This window comes from Pelobates fuscus, chromosome 3, assembly GCF_036172605.1.
Source record: "Pelobates fuscus isolate aPelFus1 chromosome 3, aPelFus1.pri, whole genome shotgun sequence".
NCBI classification, from domain to species: Eukaryota; Metazoa; Chordata; class Amphibia; order Anura; family Pelobatidae; genus Pelobates; species Pelobates fuscus.
Genome location: NC_086319.1, coordinates 33452241 through 33477619, shown reverse-complemented (window position 1 = coordinate 33477619; position 25379 = coordinate 33452241). Strand labels below are relative to the sequence as shown.

At 41.7% G+C, this 25379-nt stretch overlaps 1 protein-coding gene across 1 annotated transcript in view; it reads left to right on the top strand.

Annotated features, from left to right (window-relative positions):
• The window catches only part of LOC134600717 (uncharacterized), a 92085-nt gene that overhangs the window by 62599 nt on the left and 4107 nt on the right, over window positions 1–25379 (top strand). The window contains exons 12-13 of the mRNA XM_063445102.1: window positions 2916–3018; window positions 4024–4071. Of these exons, the coding sequence (XP_063301172.1) occupies window positions 2916–3018; window positions 4024–4071 (151 nt within the window). The remainder of the gene's footprint in view (window positions 1–2915; window positions 3019–4023; window positions 4072–25379) is intronic.

The window sequence follows — 25379 nt, the reverse complement described above, 5'->3', positions numbered from 1 at the left end:
TTATAAGTAGTTGCACAACAAAGAGTTATTGTGGTCATTATCTTCAATGTATTAGGTCAGTGGAGTCCATAGACGAACTACCGTATATACTCGAGTATAAGCCGAGTTTTTCAGCCCATTTTTTGGGCTGAAAAACCCCAACTCGGCTTATACTCGAGTCAGAGTCTGTATTATGGCAATTTGCATTGCCATAATACAGACTGGGGGGAGAGGGGGGCTGGCAGAGCTGTACTTACCTTTCCTGCAGCTCCGGTCAGCTCTCTCCTCCTCCGCGCCGTCCGTTCAGCACCTCGGTCAGCTCCCAGTGTAAGTCTCGCGAGAGCCGCGGCTCTCGCGAGACTTACACTGGGAGCTGACAGAGGGAGCTGCACAGACCGCGCGGAGGAGGAGAGAGCTGACAGGAGCTGCAGGAAAGGTAAGTACAGCTCTGCCAGCCCCCCCTCTCCCCTCACTGAACTGCCACTGGACCACCAGGGAAGGAGCCCCCCTCCCTGCTATGTATCAAGCAGGGAGGGGGGACGAAAAAAAAATATAATAAAAAAATAAGAAATAATAATAAAAAATTAATAATAACAAAAAAAAAAGAGGTATAAGGACCACTATGGGAGGGAGGGGGGGTATAAGGACCACTATGGGAGGGAGGGGGGGATAAGGACCACTATGGGAGGGGGGGGGGGGATAAGGACCACTATGGGAGGGAGGGGGGGGATAAGGACCACTATGGGAGGGAGGGGGGGATAAGGACCACTATGGGAGGGAGGGGGGTATAAGGACCACTATGGGAGGGGGGGGATAAGGACCACGATGGGAGGGAGGGGGGGTATAAGGACCACTATGGGAGGGAGAGGGGGGGGATAAGGACCACTATGGGAGGGAGGGGGGGGTATAAAGACCACTATGGGAGGGAGGGGGGGTATATGGACCACTATGGGAGGGATGGGGGGGGATATGGACCACTATGGGAGGGATGGGGGGGGATAAGGACCACTATGAGAGGGAGGGGGTGGGATAAGGACCACTAGGGGAGGGGTGAGTCAGGACCACTGGGGGGGGGGGGGAAGGAACACGGGGGTGGGGAGGTAAGGACCACTGAGGGAGGAGGAGGGGAAGTCAGGACATATGGGGGGGGAGGGGGCGGCAAAATGTTTTTTGCCTACGGCGGCAAATATCCTTGCACCGGCCCTGCACACACTGCATACACACACTGCATTCATGCACACACACACTGCATTCATGCACACACACTGCACTCATACACACACACTGCACTCATACACACACACTGCACTCATACACACACGCTGCACTCATACACACACGCTGCACTCATACACACACGCTGCACTCATACGCACACGCTGCATTCATTATACACACACTGTAAATAAATATTCAATTAATATATTTTTTTTAGGATCTAATTTTATTTAGAAATTTACCAGTAGCTGCTGCATTTCCCACCCTAGTCTTATACTCGAGTCAATAAGTTTTCCCAGTTTTTTGGGATAAAATTAGGGGCCTCGGCTTATATTCGGGTCGGCTTATACTCGAGTATATACGGTATATATTTTATCATCCGAATTATAAAAAAAAACATGTAAATGTCACAGTGAGGGACCACAATATTTCAGAAAGGGACAAGGGCCACCTTTACAATCAGATCCCTTTGTGCTGAAGAACTCCAGTTCTGAATATTGTTTGTTACAAGGTTTAGTCAGATATCTAATCTTTTGGCCTCTATAAGTACCAGTGAATTTGTTTTCCTGTGTGAGTGATGAGTTGTGGATATCTAGAGAAGAGATTGCTCCCTCCCCCCAAGATAATGCTTTGATCTATGGCCAGCTTCAACAATAACCCAAACTATACTTGCAGAACATGGTACAAAAATTACAAAGGGTGAAGGTGACATCTTGCAAATGTACAGACCCATGTTTAATAATGTGAGATCATTCTAAATGAGAGTATATGAATTATATTGCCAAAGCACTAAATCCCTGGAAGTCCAGTTTGTCTGGGATTTGATCCATGTTCTGGAATGAAAATAAACCAAAATATAAACCGTAAAAGAAGCTCTATTTGGCTAGTGCCTGTTCTTACATTGCAACTGTAGAAAAATGAGCCCCAACATTAAAATCCAGGCAGTTTTAATACACTTTGTTTGGTACAACAAAAAAACGCAGAAGCTAGATGTTACCTATGAGTAAGCCCTCTTGATGTGCAAATTGCAAACTGCAAAAGGCCGTTGTCTGTACCCGCCTGTCTTCTTGCATTAACATTACAATTTTTTTTTACTATAAATAACGTTTATTCGTATTGTATGGATTTTTGTAGGATTAAGGCTCTCACTGGTGGCAGCTGAAATTCTCTTTTCCATCTGTGCTGCCCTATCCTCCCTTCTAGCCCATAGCCTCAATTCTGCATTTGTCTTAAGTGCCGAATATGCTTGTAGTTTGTATGTGTTTACATCTATAAAGGCATGTATCTAATACTCTAAGATATTGCCCTGTGGTGTATATATAAAACATAGATTCTCTTTTAGCTCTACCTTTGAACTTAGTAATGACATCAAACCAAGGCACACAAATAAAACAATTAAATAACATATGTAGTCAAATTTTGCTCTGTGTTGTTTGTATGATGCTAAAATCAAGGACCTGACAAACCTGGATTAGACCCTGTTCCTATTTCCAGTTAAACATTGGGTTATGATCCTTTATCTATTTTTCTGGTAAGGCAGATTTAAAAGTCTGTTTTAATGGATATGCTGTAAAATAAATGAATAAATAAATACCAAATCATGTTTTTTTTGTTTTTTTTTTATTCTGGGTGGAGGATCTTAATTTTTAAGTAATTTTTTTTTTCTATAATTTTTTATTTTTTTTTTATAAAATTTACTTCTTATAATTTCTTTATAGGGCTCTGCAGACCAAAAACATATTCAAGTAAACACTTAGCTAAAACAGCTGCTGTCTGTTCAGTTACAGCAGAATCAGAAAGAAATTATTCATTTTCATCCAGGTAAGTTAATAATAATAATAATAATTAATAATAATATAGTTTTGTTATCTGATGCTCTAATGTTTTAAATAAAGTGTCCTAAATTAGACCTCTGATTTTTGTCTCTAGATCAGTAGCCAGGTAACCCTGGCAAAATATATTTCTGCTTTATTGCTCCTAAAATGTGTCATGTTGTATTTTAATCTACTTTATATTAATGTAACACAGCAGACTGATCAGTTGATTTATTTCTGTCATTACTGTGATATTTTATCATCTTTTAGTCAGTTATTTGGATTGAAACACAAGTTATTGTAGACATGTTAATAGCTAATGCTTCAATTAAGTGTACGGACAATCTTTATTATGGGCAGTCCATCGGAATGTCAAGACACTCTGTTCTAGACCAAAAGTTCCACATTTTAATGTAGAGGCGACCTTTAATATTGTTACATTCTTAAAAGTTTTGAGTTTCTAGTGCTTGAAACATAACTTACTCGGGACATCATGAAACTTGTTTGAGACACATTACTGTCCAGTGGGAATCTGTAATCTGTGAAACCATTTACGAGACAGTTTAACACTTACCTTGATGTGTTGAGTGCCCATGGGTTGGAATGATGGAACCATGAACTTTTGATTTGTCAGACCAACTCAGACTGGAAGAGACAACAAGCACCAACACTGAAACAGTCCTTAAACAGCTTGAAGGGTCTCCGTTGTAAGGGTCTCCGTTGTAAGGGTCTCCGTTGTAAGGGTCTCCGTTGTAAGGGTCTCAGTGACAAGGTCCAAGAAGGTTGTAAAAGCATCTTTTTCCTTGACTTAATATTATTTAGTTGCTTTCCTTCTTAATCTTTAATGTCAATATGTCTGAAAATAATATGTTTATATAAGAAATTGGTGCTAAGGGAACAAGTAAAATTAATTTTTATATCAGAAAAATAATCAATGATTCTTATCTTACTCTTAAAATGTAATATATATATATATATATATATATATATATTTTTATTTTTTTTCTGCCAGCGGTTTCCTTTCAAGCCATCATAGAAGTCCAGCAAGAATGTATGAAAGGTAAATAAGAAAGTATTTCATTTTTTTGTGGCAAAGAAAATGTAAAAAAAAAATTTTTAAATTAAGTTAAGTATCTGAGTTTAAATTAAAAGGGTCATAAAATGCATTATACAAATAAATAATTTGCAGGAGAAACCTTTACTGGTGAATGCTATACCAACAGACTGTAAGTCTGTTTAGACAGTGTACTTATTAACCTCCTGTTTTACATTAATATTTGTAATCATTTCTTTCTAATTTATTGTTACATCTCCACATTAAAATTGTAAAGAGTATTAATAATTTTTTGCGTAAACAATTTATATATTGTTTTACTTACCCCATGAATATAAAATCTGTCCACCCAGCTATAATAAAAATGTCCAGTGTTTTGACGAATACCATTATTACAATAGCAGCCATCTTTTACCAGCTGGTAGCCACAACGTCTTGGTCTGCCTATCGTTCAAACACAGCATGGTGACAAATTCATAATGAAACAGGAAATTCATAGAGGCATAAACACAGCTGTTTATACCCATAAAATAAGACGTTTACAATGATAAGAATAATAAGTAGTGTGGAGTGTTGTGTCAATTGCATTAATACAGAAAAATAGAATATGATGCATAGTTGACAGACAGACAATTCTGTGACAATGGGTTTGCATAAGATTCACGCTTAAGCTATAGAATGAAAATAGCGTGAAACGGCTCCATCTATTATTCATGAACCTAAATAATTTGACCCAAATAGAAAACAATGCCAAACCTGAACATTGCAGCACAGATGTTAGTTAATGAAAGGGATGGAAATTACCAAAAAAAAAAATCCAATTATTTTCTAGATTACTGTATATTTTAGCGTGCCGAACAGACGTCCGGAATATGTTTTGTGTAAGTCCAAGACATGTTCGTACAGTAATCCAGGTGATCAACTTAATTAGTCATGTTTGTCTACATTAACTCTTCAAAGATTATTCTCTGTATAGTTCAGATGGTAATTGAGTGCCAGAGATTAACACAATGCATAGGGCTCATCTGTGTTATTCAAATTGAGTTATTCACTAGACCTGGAATTAGGTTACATTGCCAAGAGTATTGCATATTTTACGATAAAATAAACAAATTGATGAAAAAAACAATCTGCAACTTAGCTATTTTTCCGGTTCAGCTATATTTGCCTAAAGTGTCAAATTCTTGTGAAAAATAGAGCATCACCTTTCAACAAACGGATAAAGTTTAATAACTTGAGGTTTAAAGAGTAAACACATATTTTATAAAATATTTTTCCTACCTTCTTTGTAGTTATGTCACCCCAGATTTTGATATGCTGTTTACTTATCCTCTATATTTAACAAATGCATCTTTTTAATGCCAGAAAATCAAAATTGAATGTAGAGAAATGCAACACTACTGCATTTAGCGCTATAATGAATTAAATGTCTCCATCTTGGCAGCTTGTTGATCATTATGCTAAGCACTGCACTTTTCTGGCATTTAAAATAGTATAGGTGGAGAAACAAACAATGTATCTGTTTGTCTTCCTCTAGTGCCCTGGTAGTGCCAGGACCGAACTGGATTTTCTAAATCTTTAGTACACAATTAAAATACAATGGACCAGCCCATGAAAACAACATAAACACAAATCAGAGATGTTTTCTTTAGTTACAATTTCCGAAAGTGTTGATTGCACCTTAAAAAAACAAGACGTTTTATGTAAAATATTTATATGCAGGTTCTATCTTTGGGCTTTGCTTTTTTAATTACTACTTTTACCAAGGATGTAGAATAATCAATTTAAAAATTCATTTTTTATATGCTGACACCATGCTGATGTGCCCCAAGGTGTGAATGTGTACTTGATTGGACATGAGTCAACACAACAGAAAATTGAGCAATGGTATAGAACGGTTTTGTAGCAAAAAGGCGACCTACTGAAAACTAGATTTTACTTACCGTAAATTTCAAATTTCAATAGTCCAAGCAGCAGTCATCACAAATGGTAGTTGTCCTCTGTCACAGCATTGAATAGGTTAAAAATCAAAATGCAGTCCCTCTCCTAGTCTCTCCCTCCCCTTCCTCCCCCCTCCCAGCCTTATAAAGTGAAAATCCACCCTGAGCTCCCCAGTAAATAACATACTACTGAAAGGAGATATATATATATGTTATTTTTGATCCATAGTAGAAAGGTAGGGAACTCATGACTCCCGCTTGTACTATGGAAAATGAAATATGCGCCCACAAAAGGGATGTACCAAAGTTAAAACACAGGGCAGGATGACAATTTCACATAGAAAACCCACCATACAGGAGCCTGTGGATGGCTCCTGAATCACATATAATACCATCCCCACCTGATATACCTTATTCGTATCTGTAGGGTGAGAAAGACTCTGAGTTAGTAATGAGCTTTTCCAGAGCACAAAATCCAAATGTGACATACAATTGACACTTTGGGAATAATATGCCTGATTGAACATTTCACATACACCCAGTATGTATATACCTTTTATAGGGCTCAATGGTGCCTTAACTAAAACAAGTGTACCAAACACTTCTTTAAAGGGATATTCCAGGCAGCTAAACATGTTAAGCTTAAATTAAAGCTAATACGTTCAAAGGGGTTACCAAAGGGATGGGAGGATAATAGGGACTGGCAGAGAAGAGGTTACCAGAGGGATGGACGGATAATACTGGCAGGGAAGGGGTTAACAGTGGGTAGGGAGATTGATTAACAGGGCTGGAGGTGAATGGGTTAACAGTGGGTAGCGAGGTTGGCTGGCAGGGGCTGGAGGGAAAAGGGTTATCAGTGAGTAGGGAGGTTAATTAACTGTGACTGGCGGCACACATATATTTTTTGTTTTAATGAATCTTTAATGTGAGCCAGAATGGTTATTTTTTTAACAGGGGCTGTCGCTTGCACGCACAGTGCGTCCATCAGATTTCCATATTCGATGGACAGACAGGCCAGCTGATAAGAGCTTTGGCCACGCGCAAGCACAGTACGCCCTTCAGATTTCCATACCTGACAGGCGTACAGGCCAGCTGATAACACCTGATGCCGCGTGGATACGCCAGCAATAGGTATTTATGATGTCTCTTTATATTTATTTATAATAAACATTATTACTATATGACACTATAGGATACCTAATGTGGTGGGGAAGTGTGTATGTGTGATGTGGTATGTGAGTTTCAACGTCTGAATGCTGTATTTGCAGTGTAACTTAGGATGAGTACTTTGTGGGCAGGCATGTGCTGAGTGATGCAAATTGCATCATGAAGCTCTATCACGCTAAGCTAATTTTTACACTATTTAGGGAAAAAAGCTTTTAGTGACAGAAGAGTCATAAGGAATAGGTGTATCAATAACCCTGCCCAACTGCCTCACTGTGTGTAGGACATGACCTGGTGGAACACACAGAAGATGATGTGGCCAGATAGGCTGTAAATAGAAAAAAATACTGCTAAAACTAAACTTATTTAGGAAAGAAACATAGACGATTAAGGTAAATGCAACTTGGTCACAGCAATAGGTCTCTGGCGAGAGCACACTGGTAACTATTCTGTCACAGATAGCTTCTGATGGGTTTAAATATCCTTTGATTTGGCTTTAGATTAAAAAATTGCACCAGACGCAGAGATCGTTTTGTGTATGTGCATTGCACTCTGCGATTTTTAAGTGGAATGCAACACCACTCCCAGGATGTGTTACACCTATATTGCCTGTCAGCTGTGTGTACGATGCACCTATGCCTTAGGGATGTGCATGTGGAAAAAAATTTGGTTCGGCATTCCGAAATTCGGGACTTCGGCAATTCGGAACTTCGGTTCGGTACTTCGACACTTCGGGACTTCTCTTGTAGCAGCTTAGTAGATAACCCATGCCACGCGAGTAGGGGCTTTTAAACTAAAAGGGAGACCTATTGTCCTCCCCCCGGCCCCCTCCCCTGAGCGACGGGAGGGGGCACTAAAGTAAAAAAAAAAGGGGGGTGACCTATTGTCCTTCCCCCTTGGCCCCCACCGGGGCTCTAAATTACTTCAAGGGGGGGACCTATTGCCCTCCCCCCCAGTACCCACCCCCGAGCGGTGGGAGGGGGCCCTAAATTATAATAGGGGGGGCCTATTAGTAAATTATACCGCGAGTAGTGGCATAATTTACTAATACTAAGTAATCTTTACTTAGTATTAGTAAATTTGGCTGAAAGACCAATTTAGGTCTTTCAGCCTTTTAGTAGATAGCTCCCTAATACCGTGGGAATTAGGGAGTTATCTACTTATTCATTCCTGTCATTCCATTGACAGGCTAAGTAACTTACATTTTATATGAATTGATTGTTGTAAGTGTTGCAAATGCTTACAGCTGAATCCTGGCTATGTTTGTATACTTTTTATTTAAACTTGTATACAGTGTAACATTCTTCATTCTTCTGGGAAGGTAGGTACATTAGTACATCGGCAATACTATGCTTCGGAACTTCGGCAACTTCGGAACTTCGGAAATTCGGCAATTCAGCTATTCGGACATTTGGAAGTATCCGAATGTCCGAATTGCCTGAAATTCGTCCGAATTGCACGTCTACTATGCCTGTTCCAGCACCCGACATGGATTGTATGGATTTGAAAAAGTAGTGGAACACGGGAGCTTGGCGTGCATTCCATAAGCTGTGACAAAAGAAGGCCAAGCATCCAGGCCAAGCAATCCTTCTCAAAGGCCAGATGGAGCCTTCCGGGAGAAATGTGAGTAGCTTAACATTCTGCCAAAGGCATGCAGAGAACCCTGCTACCTGACCTATCGGTCCTGAGGACAGGCAAACACTAAGGAGCTCAGGGTGGAGTTGTGCCTTTATAAGGCAAGGAAGTGAGGCCAATGGGGGTGGGGACTGCATTTTCTTTTTAACTTTTTCAAATTGCATCATGAAGCTCCATCAAGCCCACTAAGGTGTGTCATTACTGGAGCATGGCCTTTGGTAGACGGTCCAGCTACCTGTGCTGTGAGAGAGGAGAGGGCAACTGCCATTTGCGATGACTGCCGCTTGGATGTTTGGAAAATACAGAATTGTGATCTGAAAAAAAAAAATTGCATCTATATATCTTTTATATCCTCATGAAAGTTTACAAGATAAATTGAAATGTGGACTTGCTGGGCATCATGCCATAATAAAGGATTTTTTTGCAAAGAAGGCCCTTGAGTGCCGGTTTGCAATGGATATATATATAAATACGTGTGTTACATATTTTTTCAGATTACAAGCATATAGACACATATGATGTGTGTGTTTGTGCCTATATGCTTCTGCAGCATCAGATTGTGTGAAAATAGAAAGGAGAGTGCATGAAGGTCTTGTAATGAGATTAAATGACTGCATTATTAGAGGAGCAGCTACATCGAAATTATGCATTGAGATCACGGTTGTAGTCCTAACGAGCCTTGAAGTAAAGTAGCAGAGCCTGGGGACTCACTGCAATGGAGTGATATTGATAGGGTAGAGTTTTTATTTTTGGCCTAATGTTTTATCTTTATCACATGAAAGGAATCTGTCAGTGCTGTAAAAACTTATCCACCTTGTCTCCATTTACTCTGGTGCTTGTAACAGCAGTAAATTGCACATATCACAGCAGCATTTATCCTACGCAGACACATCACAAGGGAAAGTTAGGATTTCTGAGACATCCATAAGAACTTGAATGACTTATGAATCCACCCTGAAGTCCACTTATGAAGTCCCCACCATAGACGTGCGCCTAGGCACTCCCTAATGAAGCTGGAGCACCGGCTGCTCAACTAACCGGCAGGGAGATCAAAAGGTCTCCATTGTCAACGCTGCTGCCCCCCTGAAGCTGTTGGCCATGGTCCCAAGCCAGTATGTGAAACAGGGGAAAGAAGGAAGAAATTAGATTGTACTTTCCGGGCAAGTTCTCCACTTCTTCTATTGTATTAGAGTGTTACTGCGGCTACAACTGCCCCTAAGCTACAACCATTACTATTTCCCTAACTATATTTATTAAAAAAAAGAATGGAGCTCCCTCTAAGCCAAACATATCTACACCCTGTTCCAAATTATTATGCAAATTATATTTTTCTTATTTACCTAAATAATCGATGTAAATAACAGTCAGCATAATTCTCATGTTATCAACTATTAAGAGTACAATTCAAATTGTATTGAACAAACCTCCTAATGATAGCAGTAGTTTTTTAAACATAAAAAACTTACAATGCACTGTTCCAAATTATTTCGCACAGTAAGTTTCAAAACACTTTATAGGTTGTAAAGAACTGAAAATTGTTATTTGTTGTGTTTGCAGCATATTTACTGAAATCAAAAGCTATTTCAATCAAACTTCTAACAACATTTTAACTTTTTTTTTTTTTTTTTAATTTTTTTTTTTTGCAGTGCAGATAAGGATTACAAACTGGCTCTAGGTACCCCAACGGCATTCCTGGAGCTTCTTAGCATAGATAACAATTAGGGTTTGTTAGGCAGTGCACATTTTTTGGTATATTAAGTACAAGCTTGGATTACATGCAGGCATTTTTGGTTACTATTTGCTGGATACAGGCTTTAGAAGTAAAAGATATAACATCACCCCTTAGACCCCCATAGCTACACAAGACTGAAGTTAGTAAGGTTGGCGCTTTATGGCAGGTGAAATATCAATGTTACCATGTTCCGTTTAATACAAGTTAAGACTAGTAGGTTCATTTTCAGAGAGTCTGCTTGTGACTGTTTAGTTTATGCCCTCCGTGGGCTCCGCGCGTTCCCGCCATTGTCAGACAGTCTGCCTGTGTTGTGACTCCCGCGGGGTTGGGTATCGTGTGTTGCTTGGCAGTCCGGGAGTAATATGTGGCAACCAGCTCGATCGACCTGGACCCCGGCGTGTACGGAGAGTGGCGTGTCGCGGAGTGCGGGCTGATGGATCCTGCTGTCGGGCAAACGCTGGCTTGCTGTGCCCCTTGCTCTGCTGCCGGTTCCTGGCCCATCTCCTTCACGGAGCCGAGAGCTTGTGTGGAGCTGCCAGAGGTAGGTGTCCCGTTAGGGTGCTAGGGTGTATGCTTGCCTCTGTTTTTTGTGGGAGTCAGATCGGCTGGTGTTTCTGGTCCACGTTGGTTGCGGTGGGTCGTCGTTCATGCGCTCTGTTCTTTGTGCTGATTTGCGCGGCATCCGCCATCTTAGGGTCGGCACTTAGGTTGCAGATCAGTTTTGCAGCGCTGCTAGGCCTCAGTCTCCATCTCTGTCGTAGCGGTTGGGGCACCAGGGTGAGGACCGGGATCACCCCCGCCGGTCCAGAGGGGGGGGGGAACGGAGCTGGTCCTCGAGGGTCTGAGCTCCTGGCTGGGCGCTGGTAGGCAGGATAGTGGGGCGGCGGCCGTCCGCTCCACTCACCGCCGGGTAGGCCTCAGCTTGGTAGCGGAGATTTCTTCCCCAGGGGACTAAAACTCGTTGAGCTAGCCTCACCCTGGATGCAGTGCCCTCTGCCCATCGAGGGCCGCTGTTGCCGGTAGGTATAAGGGCCAAAAGTCGTAGTTTTGTGGCTTAGTGGTTTAGAATTTGCAGGAGCTGGTCTGTCTTGCGACCATCCAGCTTGGCGGCCCGGCCCCGCCCCAACATTTTAACTTTTTAAACATTTTAACAGGTCACGTTACATTTTAACATAGGACCCCTTATTTGATAGCAGCTTCACAAGTCTTGCATCCATTGAACTTGTGAGTTTTTGGACAGTTTCTGCTTGAATTTGTTTGCAAGATGTCAGAATAGCCTCCCAGAGCTGCTGTTTGGATATAAACTGCCTCCCAACCTCATAGATCTTTTGCTTGAGGATGCTCCAAAGGTTCTCAATAGGATTAAGGTCAGGGTAGGATGGAGGCCACAACATGACTTTCTCTCCTTTTATCCCCATAGCAGCCATTGACGCAGAGGTATTCTTTGCAGCATGAGATGGTGCATTGTCATGCATGAAGATGATTTTATTACGGAAAGCATAGTTCTTCCTTCTGTACCAGGGAAGAAAGTGGTCAGTCAGAAACTCCACATACTTTGCAGAGGTCATCTTTACACCTTTGGGGACCCTAAAGGGGCAAACCAGCTCTCTTCCCATGATTCCGGCCCAAAACATGACTCCACCACCGCCTTCCTGACGTCGCAGCCTTGTTGGAACAGGGTGGCCGTCCACCAACCATCCACTACTCCATCCATCTGGACCATCCAGGGTTGCACGGCACTCATCAGTGAACAGGACTGTTTGAAAATTAGTCTTCATGTATTTTTCTGCCCAATGCAGCCATTTTTGCTTGTGAGCATTGGTTAGTGGTGGCCGAATAGAAGGTTTATGCACAGTTGCAAGACTCTGGAGGACTCTACACCTTGATGTCCATGGGACTCCAGAGGCACCAGCAGCTTCAAATATCTGCTTGCTGCTATGTAATGGTATTTTAGCAGCTGCTCTCTTGATCCGAAGCATGGATCTGGCAGAAATCTTCCTCAATGTGCCTTTATCTGCACAAACCCGTCTGTGCTCTGAATCAGCCACAAATCTCTTAATAGTGCGATGATCACGCTTAAGTTTTCGTGAAATATCTAATGTTTTCATACCTCCTAGGCATTGAACTATTTCACTCTTTTCGGCAGGAGAGAGATCCCTTTTCTTCCCCATATTGCATGAAAATGGTGCTCTGCTTAATAATGTGGAACACCCTCCTTTAGTAGTTTTTCCTTAAATTGGGCTCACCTGGCAATCTAATTATCACAGGTGTCCGAGATTGTTTTCAGTGAGCAAAAGAGCTCTGAGACACAATGCCATCCATGAGTTAAACTGAAAAACAAAATATTTAATCTTTGTGACACTTAAATAGAATTTGCATAATAATTTGGAACAGGGTGTATATACAGCAAGTTCCTGCCAAGTGAGTGGGGGATTGTGGAATATGTGCATTACTCGCTTTGGGACAAATGAAAACACCTTAACAGTTTTATCCTGTGATCAATGTAGCATGCAGGGTATTTTTATTTGCCTTCTTCTTTGAGGATTTCCTGAAGGAAAGATAGTCTGTTGAAATGTGTATACATCGAGGTCCGTGCTATATTTAACCCCTTAAGGACACATGACATGTGTGACATGTCATGATTCCCTTTTATTCCAGAAGTTTGGTCCTTAAGGGGTTAAGAAAAAGCAAGAGAGCAGTCAGCCTTGTGTAGTTCCTGACAAAAGTCGGGTTTTTGATGCTTGCTTTTCCACCGAGAAATGTATGCTATTAACCATTCCTTTATATCAGGGAAAAACATATTTTGATGACAGGAGTGAGTCTACATTGCGCATGTTCTACCTAAAACCACTCTCTCATCCAGAATTAAAGACACCTTATTAAATTCTCCTTTCCAATCATAATTTATAATTGTGTGTTGATTGACAAATGAATGCTGAAGTTGTCATGGTTACTGACTATTGTCCCAGAATAAAGCACAATATGGTGGATATATGAGTGAGAAGATAATTAATTTGATCCACTGGGATTTCATAATTTATAATCAATTTTTGGTAGGAGTTTTTAACCCATGGAATGTATCTATTGGAACTAAAGAAATTGCTATTTAGGAGGATGGTTTGGTTAAGTCCTTTGCTATTGTGTGTATTTTCTTTTTAAATTTTAGTTTTTTCCCAAATTTTCAATTCTTTAAGATACCCACAGTATTTATGTTTTATGATCTATGAAGAAAAGAGTTATAGAGCTCTTTAACTTTAATAGAACTGCATCATATCCATTAGGATTAGCAGAAATGAACAAAATATAATCGAATGCCATTAAATGTATGACTAATCCGCAGTTAATAAATAAATAAATAAAAACACATGGGGAAAAAAAAATATATAAGGAGACACATAGACACAAAGATGATGTGAGAGATTGTGGCAATACCAGATGCTGTCATCACACCAATACTGAATACAAAATAAAAAACATAAAGTTGAATAAGGGCAAACAAGACAGATATATACTTTTTTTTATTTGCACATGAAACAGATACAAGATTTTTCTAGCTATTTCTAGTATTTGCAGAGGACCTACTGAGTTCTTGTTCATTTGAAATATGGAAAGAATATTGTGCACTTTTACTTAGGGAAAGTCAGTATTATTATCAAATATCAAGCAAACCCCTCTAAAAATTTATTGAATTTTAGCATTTTATTTATTTGTTCATCCTTTACACAAAAATTGGATACTGGCTCAGGGTAGAAGGTAACATAGTGCTAGATAGTGCATAGTATAATCTGAATATCAGTTCTTCCAAAATCTTTACCGAAACAGTGCCATCACTGCAGGACAAGTGTGTTTTTACTTCGCTACCGCACAATCCGGTGAACAGTGTGATAGCACTAACTAGAATCCTTTTTAATATACTTCCAAATGCATAAAACTGAGTTATGTTAAAAAAAAATAATAATATACATGATGTATTCAAAAACCCCACAGCTCCTCTTAAAAGATTTTAGCAAATCTCTTGAGAATGCCAAGTGCTCGTTGTATGCCAGTTTGTTCGTATTGTACTATTCTTGTATTGTTAGCAGAGTGTTTAGAATGAAAGTGAGGGAATGCATAGTGATTTAACATAAAAGCATGCAAATTTGGCTGTGCTGGGGGGACAGACTCTAGCTACTGAAGTGGATTGTCGCAAGATCTGTGAGCTCTGTGACGGATACCTAATTCTATCAACATTATACCTTTTTTAACCCAAAATTTGGGACTCCCAGGTCAGCTAATACAGCTTCTGTTATAAAACTAAAAAACAAAAGCCTAAGAAGCCGCAATTGAGTATGAATATTGTCGATCTCCTGCGGCAGGCACATAGCACTTTTGAGCCCCAAATGATTTCCTACTCAGAAGATTGCTCTGACCTGTCAGACGATTTGTCCTTGGGAGCTGAGGTCGAATAAATACCTGCTCCACATATGCCAAAGCCAGCACCATCTAAGCTGGACTCGTCTCCAGCGCCATTTTGAAGGAGCTTTTGGTGGACCTCAAGAAAACTATTCAGGCCTGACAGGTCGATTGGGGGCCCTGGAACATGACTCCTGAAGCAATAAATAACTTTGCTACAGAAAGCACTACAAGAGAGAGATGCAGCAACAGCACACTAAATTTGAACAAACATTTTCTACACTTGAAGATATGCGACGAAGCAATAATCTAAATATCAGGGGCATCTCAGCAGATATTTCAGAAGATGAGTTGCTCCACTTCCCGAGGAACCTTGTGGTTGCTTTGTTATCTCCTAGATAAACCAGGGCCATAGGATTTCATGGTTTCTTCCCTGATGTCTCCCCAGACTCGTTAAAGCTCCAACTACAGTGCCAAGAGACTTGGTGGTTTGTTTCCAGAGCAGCAGAGATAAAGCTGCAGTCTTGGCTGCCATCAGGGGTCACTCTTCCTATAACTTTCAGACTATGTCCCTTACCTCCTATGCGGATTTATCTGGTGGTACCCTGGCATTGTGGAGGTTGTGTCAACATTTCACATCTCTCCTTCATTCGCACAACATCAAATATTGGCGAATGTCACGTATGCTACTTGTTCTCTATAGTGAATCCTCATACCCAATTCAGGATCTTCAGGGGGCGACAGAAATTCTGGCAACTTTTTTGTCAGGTCCCCGCGAGTGGCTGCTTCTGCTGGCCGCTCACCGCTCGCGTTACCCTCAGCTAATCTTCCGCCGCGAGCGGCGGCTTCTTGCACCCACACCCTGCGACTTCTCTGTGTCGAACACCGCGAGCAGCAGGTTCCCATACCTCCGCGCCATCGTGGTTATGTTCAGTCCTACCAGCAGTGTTTATTACGGTGCATGCAAGCGTGCAGTATCCTTAAATAAGCGCCTGAGTCAGCTACCTGACTTGGCGCTTGTTGATAATGTCACTACTCACAGTGGGAGGACCAAACACATTCCACGTGTGATAGTTAATTCTGATTGGAAGCTAGCCAATCAGAAACTCCCTAAACATATTTAACCTCACCTCTTCCGTTCCTTGTTGCCCTGTTGTGGTCTTTTGATATCCCAATAGCGCGTATACTCTGTCCGTTTGTCTGATTATCTGGTTACCAAAAGTTTGTCTTGTCTCATCGTTTATCCTGCTCTCTCTAACCCCTGACCTCGGCTTGTCTTATCGATTATTCTGTCTCTCTGGTTTCCTCTGACTTGTATACTGACTTCTCTCTGTGTGCTCAGCCCGGTCCTCTAATGACCGGTACAGCACTTTCTGTGTCTGTGTTCTTTCAGCGTGTCTGGTTCTGGAGTTCTTGACACTTTTGGTCTTCCATTGGACTCACTTGCACAAGTAGGACCGCGTACAGCCAAGTCACCTCACCACTGGGACCCGGCCAATATAAACCCATTTTCTCCTCAAAGGTCTCCGACTACTACTTGAGCCCTGAATAGAGGTCTACTGCGTGTTCCACTTGAATACCACAAGTTTGTTTACATTTCCTTGTCAACCACCTAATATTTTACTTTAATTTTGTACAGTGATGACAATCATCATGCTCTCAGAGTGATACATACCTCCCCCTATTTGTGTAGCGGTACTTACCTTATCCGGGGGCCGGACGCGGTCCTCTCTTCAAGCCGCGCGCGGTCCTGCGGCTGCACGAGCCGCGCGCGGCTCGTCCGACTGTTCTGACAGGAAGGCGGGCAGTGACCGCGAGAAGCGGTCACGTGTCCCGCCTGCAGCTAAGAGCGCGCCGCGAATCTCGGGCGCGCTCTTAAAGAGACAGTGGGAGCCTAAATTGCAAAAAGGCTCCCATTGGCTCCTGTCATGCCAATCACCCCATACACTTACCTGTTGGGGGAGTGGAAGTGACAGGAGCCAATCACATTAGTTTGAAGGCTACTTATACTTACCCTTTTCCCTTAGTTCCTTGCCCTATCGTGGTTTCTGCTACAGTTCCCTTTAGTGCTTGTTGTGTTCAGTTGTGTTTCTCCGTATTTGACCTTGGCTTTGTATTCTGACTTCGTTTTCGCTTTATCCTATTCTGTACTGTTTGCCGGCTTGCTGATTCCTGTGTACCAGTCCCCGGCTAGTTTTCGTTTACGCTGTCTCTTTGTGCCCTTGACCTCGGATCGTTCCTGACTCTGTCTTATCCTATTACGTCGAGTCCGGCCACTCTAAGGTCCGGTAGACGTATCTCTCCTCTGTACTGTCATCTGTTAGGGCTGGATCCTGCGTGTAGGGGTATATACTCGTTACATTACGATAGGGCCATGGACCCCGCAGATTTAGCTCAACAGATGGCGACCCATGAGGCTAGATTTGTAGAGCAGGATCACCGTATGGATCAAATAGCTCAGGCTCTCCAGACGCTCTTAGCTAGAACCATTCCAGCAACCGCACCTAACCCTCCTGCACCCCTGCTTCCTGAAGTATCGACTATGCCTAACGCTACAGCACATTTAACGCCTCCTCCTAGGTATGGAGGGGATTCTAAGACATGCAGAGGGTTCATTAACCAAATAGAGTTTCATTTTGAAATGTATCCACGTTCATTTCCCACAGAGAGGTCTAAAGTTGGGTTCTTTATGCACCAACTTACCGACAAAGCACTTGAATGGGCAAACCCTATTTGGGAGGCTAATGGACCTATGGTGCATAACTTTCACAGTTTCCTAACAGCTTTTCGCAGAACTTTTGATACTATGAAAAGGTCTAAGAATGCCGCTAGAGCATTAATGAGGGTTAAACAGGGTTCTAGGTCTGTGGCTGATTACGCTATACAGTTTCGTACCCTTGCCTCACAGGTCGATTGGACCAATAATGGGTTAACTACGGCCTTCATGGAAGGTTTATCAGACTCTATATTGGATGAGGTAGCAGCTAAGGAGCTTCCTATTGCCTTAGAGGACCTTATTGACTACCTCATCGATATAGATAATAGGATTCGTGACAGGCTCTATACTAAGAACAGGAATAGACGTTTTGTTACACCTATTCAACCCAGAGTTAATATACCGGAGAGTGTTAAAGTACCTGAAGAGGAACCTATGCAATTAGGGGTTGCCAAACTCTCAGATACTGAGAAATTACATAGGAGAAGGGAGGGACTCTGCCTATATTGTGGTAAGAGAGACCATATGGTAAAGGAGTGTCCTCTGCTCCCGGAAAACTCTCGCACCTAAGACCTTATAGGGGACTGGCCTTGGGTGTGATTTCTAAGTCTCCTACTTTGCCTCCTAACCGACTGCTTCTCCCTGTTTCTTTACATATGGGAGAGAGTTGTATAGTTGAAAACATAGACGCCCTGGTTGATTCTGGGGCAGCCGAGAACTTTATAGACTCTGGTTTTGTAAAGAGAAACAATATTCCCATCAGAGAGAAGGAGATACCCTTGGCCGTTGAGGCCATAGATGGTAGACCATTGATATCTCCTGTTGTTACTCACGAGACTGCACCGCTACACATGTACACAGGGGTTCTACACTATGAAACCATTCGGTTCCAGGTCATCACCTCTCCCTCTTCACAGTTGGTGTTAGGGTATCCATGGTTACGTGCCCACAATCCCATTTTTGACTGGGAGACAGGGCAGATAAAATCATGGAGTGAAGCCTGCCATGAGTCATGTACTATTGAAGTCACGCCTGTGAATTCTATTAACGTTCCTACTGTTCCTCCTTTATCTACGACTATACCCTCTCAGTATTTAACTTTAAAGACTGTCTTTGATAAAAGAGAGGCTGACAAATTACCGCCTCACAGACCCTACGATTGTGCTATTGATTTGTTGCCTGGTACTATACCTCCTAAGGGCAGGGTGTACCCCCTATCGGTTCAAGAAAACCGTGTCATGGAGGAGTACATTAAAGAGTCATTAGACAAGGGATTTATTAGAAGATCCTCTTCTCCGGCTGGAGCGGGGTTCTTCTTTGTATCAAAGAAAGAAGGTGATTTAAGACCTTGCATTGATTATAGAGGTCTTAACAAGATCACCATCAAAAATGCTTACCCTATACCTCTAATAACAGAATTGTTTGACAGGCTCAAACATGCTACGGTATTCACCAAATTAGATCTTAGAGGAGTATACAATTTGATACGTATTAAAAAGGACCACGAATGGAAGACAGCCTTTAACACTCGGTCAGGTCATTATGAGTATACCGTCATGCCATTTGGGCTTTGCAATGCCCCAGCAGTGTTCCAAGAATTTATTAATGATGTCTTAAGGGATTTTATTCACTCATTTGTTATTGTGTACTTGGATGACATTTTAATATATTCTACAGACATTCACGCTCATCACAGACATGTTACAACAGTTCTGAAGACCCTTCTTGCTAATGGTCTTTATTGCAAATTAGAAAAATGTCTATTCGACCAGTCCGAGGTCCAGTTTTTAGGGTATTTGATTTCCGCCGAGGGTTTTCGGATGGATCCCCAGAAGCTCGCTGCAGTCATAGAATGGCCTCTGCCGCAAGGTCTGAAAGCCATCCAGCGTTTTCTGGGGTTCTCTAATTATTATAGACGTTTTATCAAAGGTTTTTCGTCTATAGTAGCGCCTATAACTCGTATGACTAAAAAGGATGGCAATACACGTGTCTGGTCTACTGAGGCACTTCAGGCTTTTGACTTTCTTAAGACTACGTTCGCCTCTGCCCCTATTTTACAGCATCCTGTCCCCTCATTGCCATATATACTTGAGGTTGATGCTTCCGATATAGGGGTAGGTGCTGTCTTATCCCAAAGAGAGTCTCCTGACAAGCCATTGCATCCTTGTGGCTTCTTTTCTAAACAAATGTCCAAGGCAGAGAGGAATTATGATGTGGGTAATCGCGAACTCCTTGCTATCATTTTAGCACTCAAAGAATGGAGACATTTGCTAGAAGGAACTAAGGATCCTATTCTCATATTTACAGATCATAAGAACCTATCCTACCTTAGCGAAGCTAAAAGATTGTCTTCAAGGCAGGCTAGGTGGTCACTGTTCTTGTCTCATTTTAATTATATAATCACCTATAGGCCAGGTGACCGGAACACTAAAGCGGACGCTCTGTCCAGACAATTCGAGACTATTGACAAACAGGAGATTGATGTCACTCCTGTCATTCCCCCAGACAGGATAATAGCAACTACTATATTGTCTATTTCCTCGTCCCTCTTGCAGGCCATACAAGCGAAACAAGGCATGGCACCCAGCGAGAGGCCTAATGATAAATTGTTCGTTGACATTCCCGAGAGACGGGATATTCTGTCACTTTATCACGATACTAAGACTGCTGGACATCCTGGTATTTCCAAAACAGTGTCAGCCGTTTCTCGGTATTTCTGGTGGGATACCTTACGTAAGGATGTTACTGACTATATAAGTGCTTGTACTACTTGTGCATGTATGAAAACCTCTCGTAGAGTTCCTTGTGGGCTGTTGCATCCGTTGCCCGTTCCCGAGAGACCTTGGTCTAATCTATCAATGGATTTTATTGTTGAATTACCCCCTTCGAATGGTAACACAGTCATCCTAATGATAGTAGATCGGTTTTCCAAAATGGCTCACTTTGTGTCTCTTCGCAAGTTGCCCACTTCCAAGGAATTGGCTCTTATCTTCGCTAGAGAAGTGTTTCGATTACATGGTATTCCCTTATCTATTGTATCCGATAGGGGTAGCCAATTTATTTCCAGGTTCTGGAAAGCCTTTTGTTCGGAGATGGGTATTTCCCTCTCATTTTCTTCCGCTTACCATCCCCAGTCTAATGGAGCTGCTGAACGTGCCAACCAGTCTCTAGAGCAGTACCTCCGTTGTTTTGTGTCTCACCATCAGGACAATTGGTCTGACCTGCTTCCTTGGGCTGAATTTGCTCGGAATAATGCCACTCATGATTCTTCCGGCAAAAGCCCTTTTTACGTTGTCTATGGCCAGCATCCCGTTGTTCTTCCGGCTGCATTCTCCTCTCAGGGCATGCCAGTTCTGGATGAGCATTTGGCTGGTTTGCGTAATACTTGGGAGCAAGTTCAGCGTTCTTTGGTGGACTCTGCTGCCCGCCAGAAGGCTCAGGCTGACAAGCATCGCAGAGCGGCTCCTTCCTATGTTGTGGGGGACAGGGTTTTGCTTTCCACACGGAATATTCGCCTCCGGGTGCCTTCTATGAAATTGGCTCCCCGCTTCATTGGTCCTTATCGCATTATACATAAGGTTAATCCCGTTTCTTATGCCTTGGGTCTGCCTAAGAATCTGCGTATACCCAATGTATTTCACACCTCTTTGTTGAAGCCTTACGTACACAACCGCTATACCCGGCATACTCCCCCTCCCCCTCCTGTCTCTGTGGAGGGTCATGAGGAGTTCGAAGTATCTGCTGTTATTGACTCTCGTTTTCTTAGGGGTCGGCTTCAGTACTTGGTACATTGGAAGGGTTATGGGCCTGAGGAGCGCAGTTGGATTTCTGCGGATGCTGTTCATGCTCCCCGCCTTGTACGTTCTTTCCATTCGCGTTTTCCTGCCAGGCCTGGTCCTGCCCGCCCGGAGGGCGTGTCCTCAGGGGGGGGTACTGTAGCGGTACTTACCTTATCCGGGGGCCGGACGCGGTCCTCTCTTCAAGCCGCGCGCGGTCCTGCGGCTGCACGAGCCGCGCGCGGCTCGTCCGACTGTTCTGACAGGAAGGCGGGCAGTGACCGCGAGAAGCGGTCACGTGTCCCGCCTGCAGCTAAGAGCGCGCCGCGAATCTCGGGCGCGCTCTTAAAGAGACAGTGGGAGCCTAAATTGCAAAAAGGCTCCCATTGGCTCCTGTCATGCCAATCACCCCATACACTTACCTGTTGGGGGAGTGGAAGTGACAGGAGCCAATCACATTAGTTTGAAGGCTACTTATACTTACCCTTTTCCCTTAGTTCCTTGCCCTATCGTGGTTTCTGCTACAGTTCCCTTTAGTGCTTGTTGTGTTCAGTTGTGTTTCTCCGTATTTGACCTTGGCTTTGTATTCTGACTTCGTTTTCGCTTTATCCTATTCTGTACTGTTTGCCGGCTTGCTGATTCCTGTGTACCAGTCCCCGGCTAGTTTTCGTTTACGCTGTCTCTTTGTGCCCTTGACCTCGGATCGTTCCTGACTCTGTCTTATCCTATTACGTCGAGTCCGGCCACTCTAAGGTCCGGTAGACGTATCTCTCCTCTGTACTGTCATCTGTTAGGGCTGGATCCTGCGTGTAGGGGTATATACTCGTTACAATTTGATTGTATTATTAATAACAATATCTAGTTTTTTGCTTACTGACGAAACACATTATACTCTACAGTACCCTAGCATACATTGTCCATTTTTCTGTAAAATGTTACCTGAGGTTAGGGATGATGATACTACAGTCCAGGTAATAAATATTCAAGGTGTATTCGAACATTATTTGTTTATCTCTTCTAATATAAAAACTCAGTCCATAACTTACATCATACTATATCTATGGATGACCATATTATTTGCTGTCTTGTGTCCTGTCTGTGGGTTGAACCAAAAAAAAAAGAAATAAAACATTTATTTGGCTATTTGGCTTTATCCACTCCCATATATAAGTGCAAATTTTATTTTATTTCATTCCATGTTTCCCTGTTAATAATGGCTTCAGTCTAGGCTATTTAAGGATATTCTGTGTCTCATGAATGACAAATTCAAGTCTCTGATTTGCTGCAAGTGGCACTATCAATTGCCTATCTATTTTCTGCAACAAGAGATAAAGTGCTCTGTGTAGCAAAGTCATCTGACATTGTGCTACCTTGATAAGAGACAACAGCTTATTATCTTTACCTTTTCAGACAAATTCTAATTCTATCTAGCGCAAATGCCTCTCCGCAAATTGTGTTCCGTGATATTGCCTTCTCTGAATAGTTTAGGATATTTAAGAGTATAATTTAAGGCTGTTTTTAGATTGACTTTTTAGTCTCAGTAACAGTGAAAGATGATTTTGCAAGCATTAGAAGCTATAATGTAACGCCAATGAATAAGAAATTATCTTCAAGAGCTGATGGTCTATTATAAGCAAGCTACATAAAAAAAGAATACATATTGCGAATTGGCCTGCAATTCACTGTCATTTTTTAACAATATATATAGCTTTTATAATGTTTTTATCTTTTTATTCAATTTGTTTTCAGTAGCAATTAGTGAATGCTGCAAATGACTTGGATGTACCCAGTTTCAAAGGTTTTTTTTCCAATCTGCAAACAATTTATGTGGAAAAAATGAAATATATACGGGCAAAACAGACTTCCCTCTTGGGAATCTCTGCAAATATACACAAAGTGGTTTAATCACTCTAGTCTATAGTGAATTGAACATTGAGTTGCGTAATCCAAACTAAAATTCAAATAGTGATATTTGGAGAATTTTTTTACAAACGAGCATTTTTTTGCCCTAAATGTTGCCATTTGGCTTTTAGACCATTAGAATTTGGTTTTCAATGAATAAACTCCACAGGATTATTCGCTGTAGTGTTAATGGTTGGGAATTGAAAGTGAAGTTCAACTTTTAGACCAAACTAGCTGAATAAAAACAGAGCTGATATTGTTTCCCCATTAATCTATTTATGTGCTTTGAATTCTTGACAGTTCATTCCCTGGTGAATTATTCTGACAAATTATTTTTCTTTGCACAAAATAAAATATCTTCTGACAAAACAAGGTGCTCATTTTATTATTTATTTTTGTTTTACCAGAAAACCCATTAAAAAGGAATCATAACTTCTCTAGAAAGAACAACATTGCATAAATGTAAAAAAAAATAAAAAAAAAAAAATACAAAATTAAACATTCATGTTAACTTTGCTTTCATTTACATTTATATAAAATATTTTGCAAATGTCAAGACAACCCAGTTATGTCCAGGCAATGCTGGGGCACACATCGTATTGCTGAAGGAACACATAGTATTGCTGAAGGAGTACAGAAATATTGTATCATGTTTATTCTCCTTTATATGATTTCTTTATACTGACTGCCAGGGGCAAAGGACAGCGCTTATAACAACGATTGACAGGAACCCAAGATGGACGTGCCCAGTCGTAGGATAAAGAGATGTGGATTTGTTCATTTAATTTCATTTTTCACAACTTATTTATAATAATGTTATTTATTATTATGTTATTTATATAGCGCCATCGAATTCCGCAGCGCTTTACAATGGGTGGACGAACAGACATGTAATTGTAACCAGACGAGTTGGACACACAGGAACAGAGGGGTTGAGGGACCTGCTCAATGAGCTTACATGCTAGAGGGAGTGGGGTAAAATGACACAAAAAGGTAAGGATAGTATTAGACTAGTGACAGTTACAGAAGAGGAATCAGTCAGGAGCTATTAACAGTTGAATTGATACACATTTATGAAGAAGTGTTTTTTTTTTTTTTTATAATTCTTTATTTTTCGTGCAAGAGGGTTTACAAACAGGCCTGCACTGCCACAATAGCAGGAGCAGGCATGGTGAAACACGTACTATCATAACAGGATTAAGTTGCACATTTTTCTTTAAACAGGATATATACTCATGGTTTGCAATAAAAGATTATGCAGAGTGGCAGTTGTGGTAATCTTGGAAGTGGCAAACAGACGAGTGTGATCTTTGCCGTCATAATAATAACTGTAGTATAGTTAATAAGAATAATACAAATTTTGAGTTAAATTGAATTGGGGTAGCATAAAAACTAAAATGTGCCGATAAGCTCACTGCTTACTAGCAAAAGCTTAGTTAAGGAGAGAAAGTAATCTTAAAGTAATATTCAGCGGTGAAATGTTAGCTAGCCCCTGTGAGATGCATGTTGATTGAGCTTGTTAGCTGACTATGCTGCACATTGTTTTTGCTGCCTCTTATTAAAATAACATAACATAAACAAACTAGATAATCATGTCTAGCTTAATCTGATCATATGGGTATATAGTAAAGCAAGAGGAAGCTTCCCTATACATAAGTTTTTAAACACGTAATCACTGTGATGCTATGATGCATTATCCATGACACAGAGATAGTGAGAGGAGAAAACATACATCCTAGTACATCTGTTTTAAGGCAAGGTCTCTGTCAGCGGAGTGCATCCAGTCTGTATGAGTTGCCGTGTGTGTGGTTTTGGTGTTGCTTTACAGGGTGTCTGTGGGTGATATGGGGTAAGGAAATGATGTCGTGGGGGTGTTTGTTTTAGGTGCGTCATGCTGTAAGCGTCGTGTGTTGTGCGGTATGACTGGTGCCCCGAACCCTAAGGGGGTTGAGGTGGGGGGGAGAAGGGGATATAGCAGCGACTTAAGGCTATGAGTGGTGTGAGCTGTGCAAAAGCTCTGTGGAGCTTAATGGTCCAACCGACTCTTAGGTGTGGGT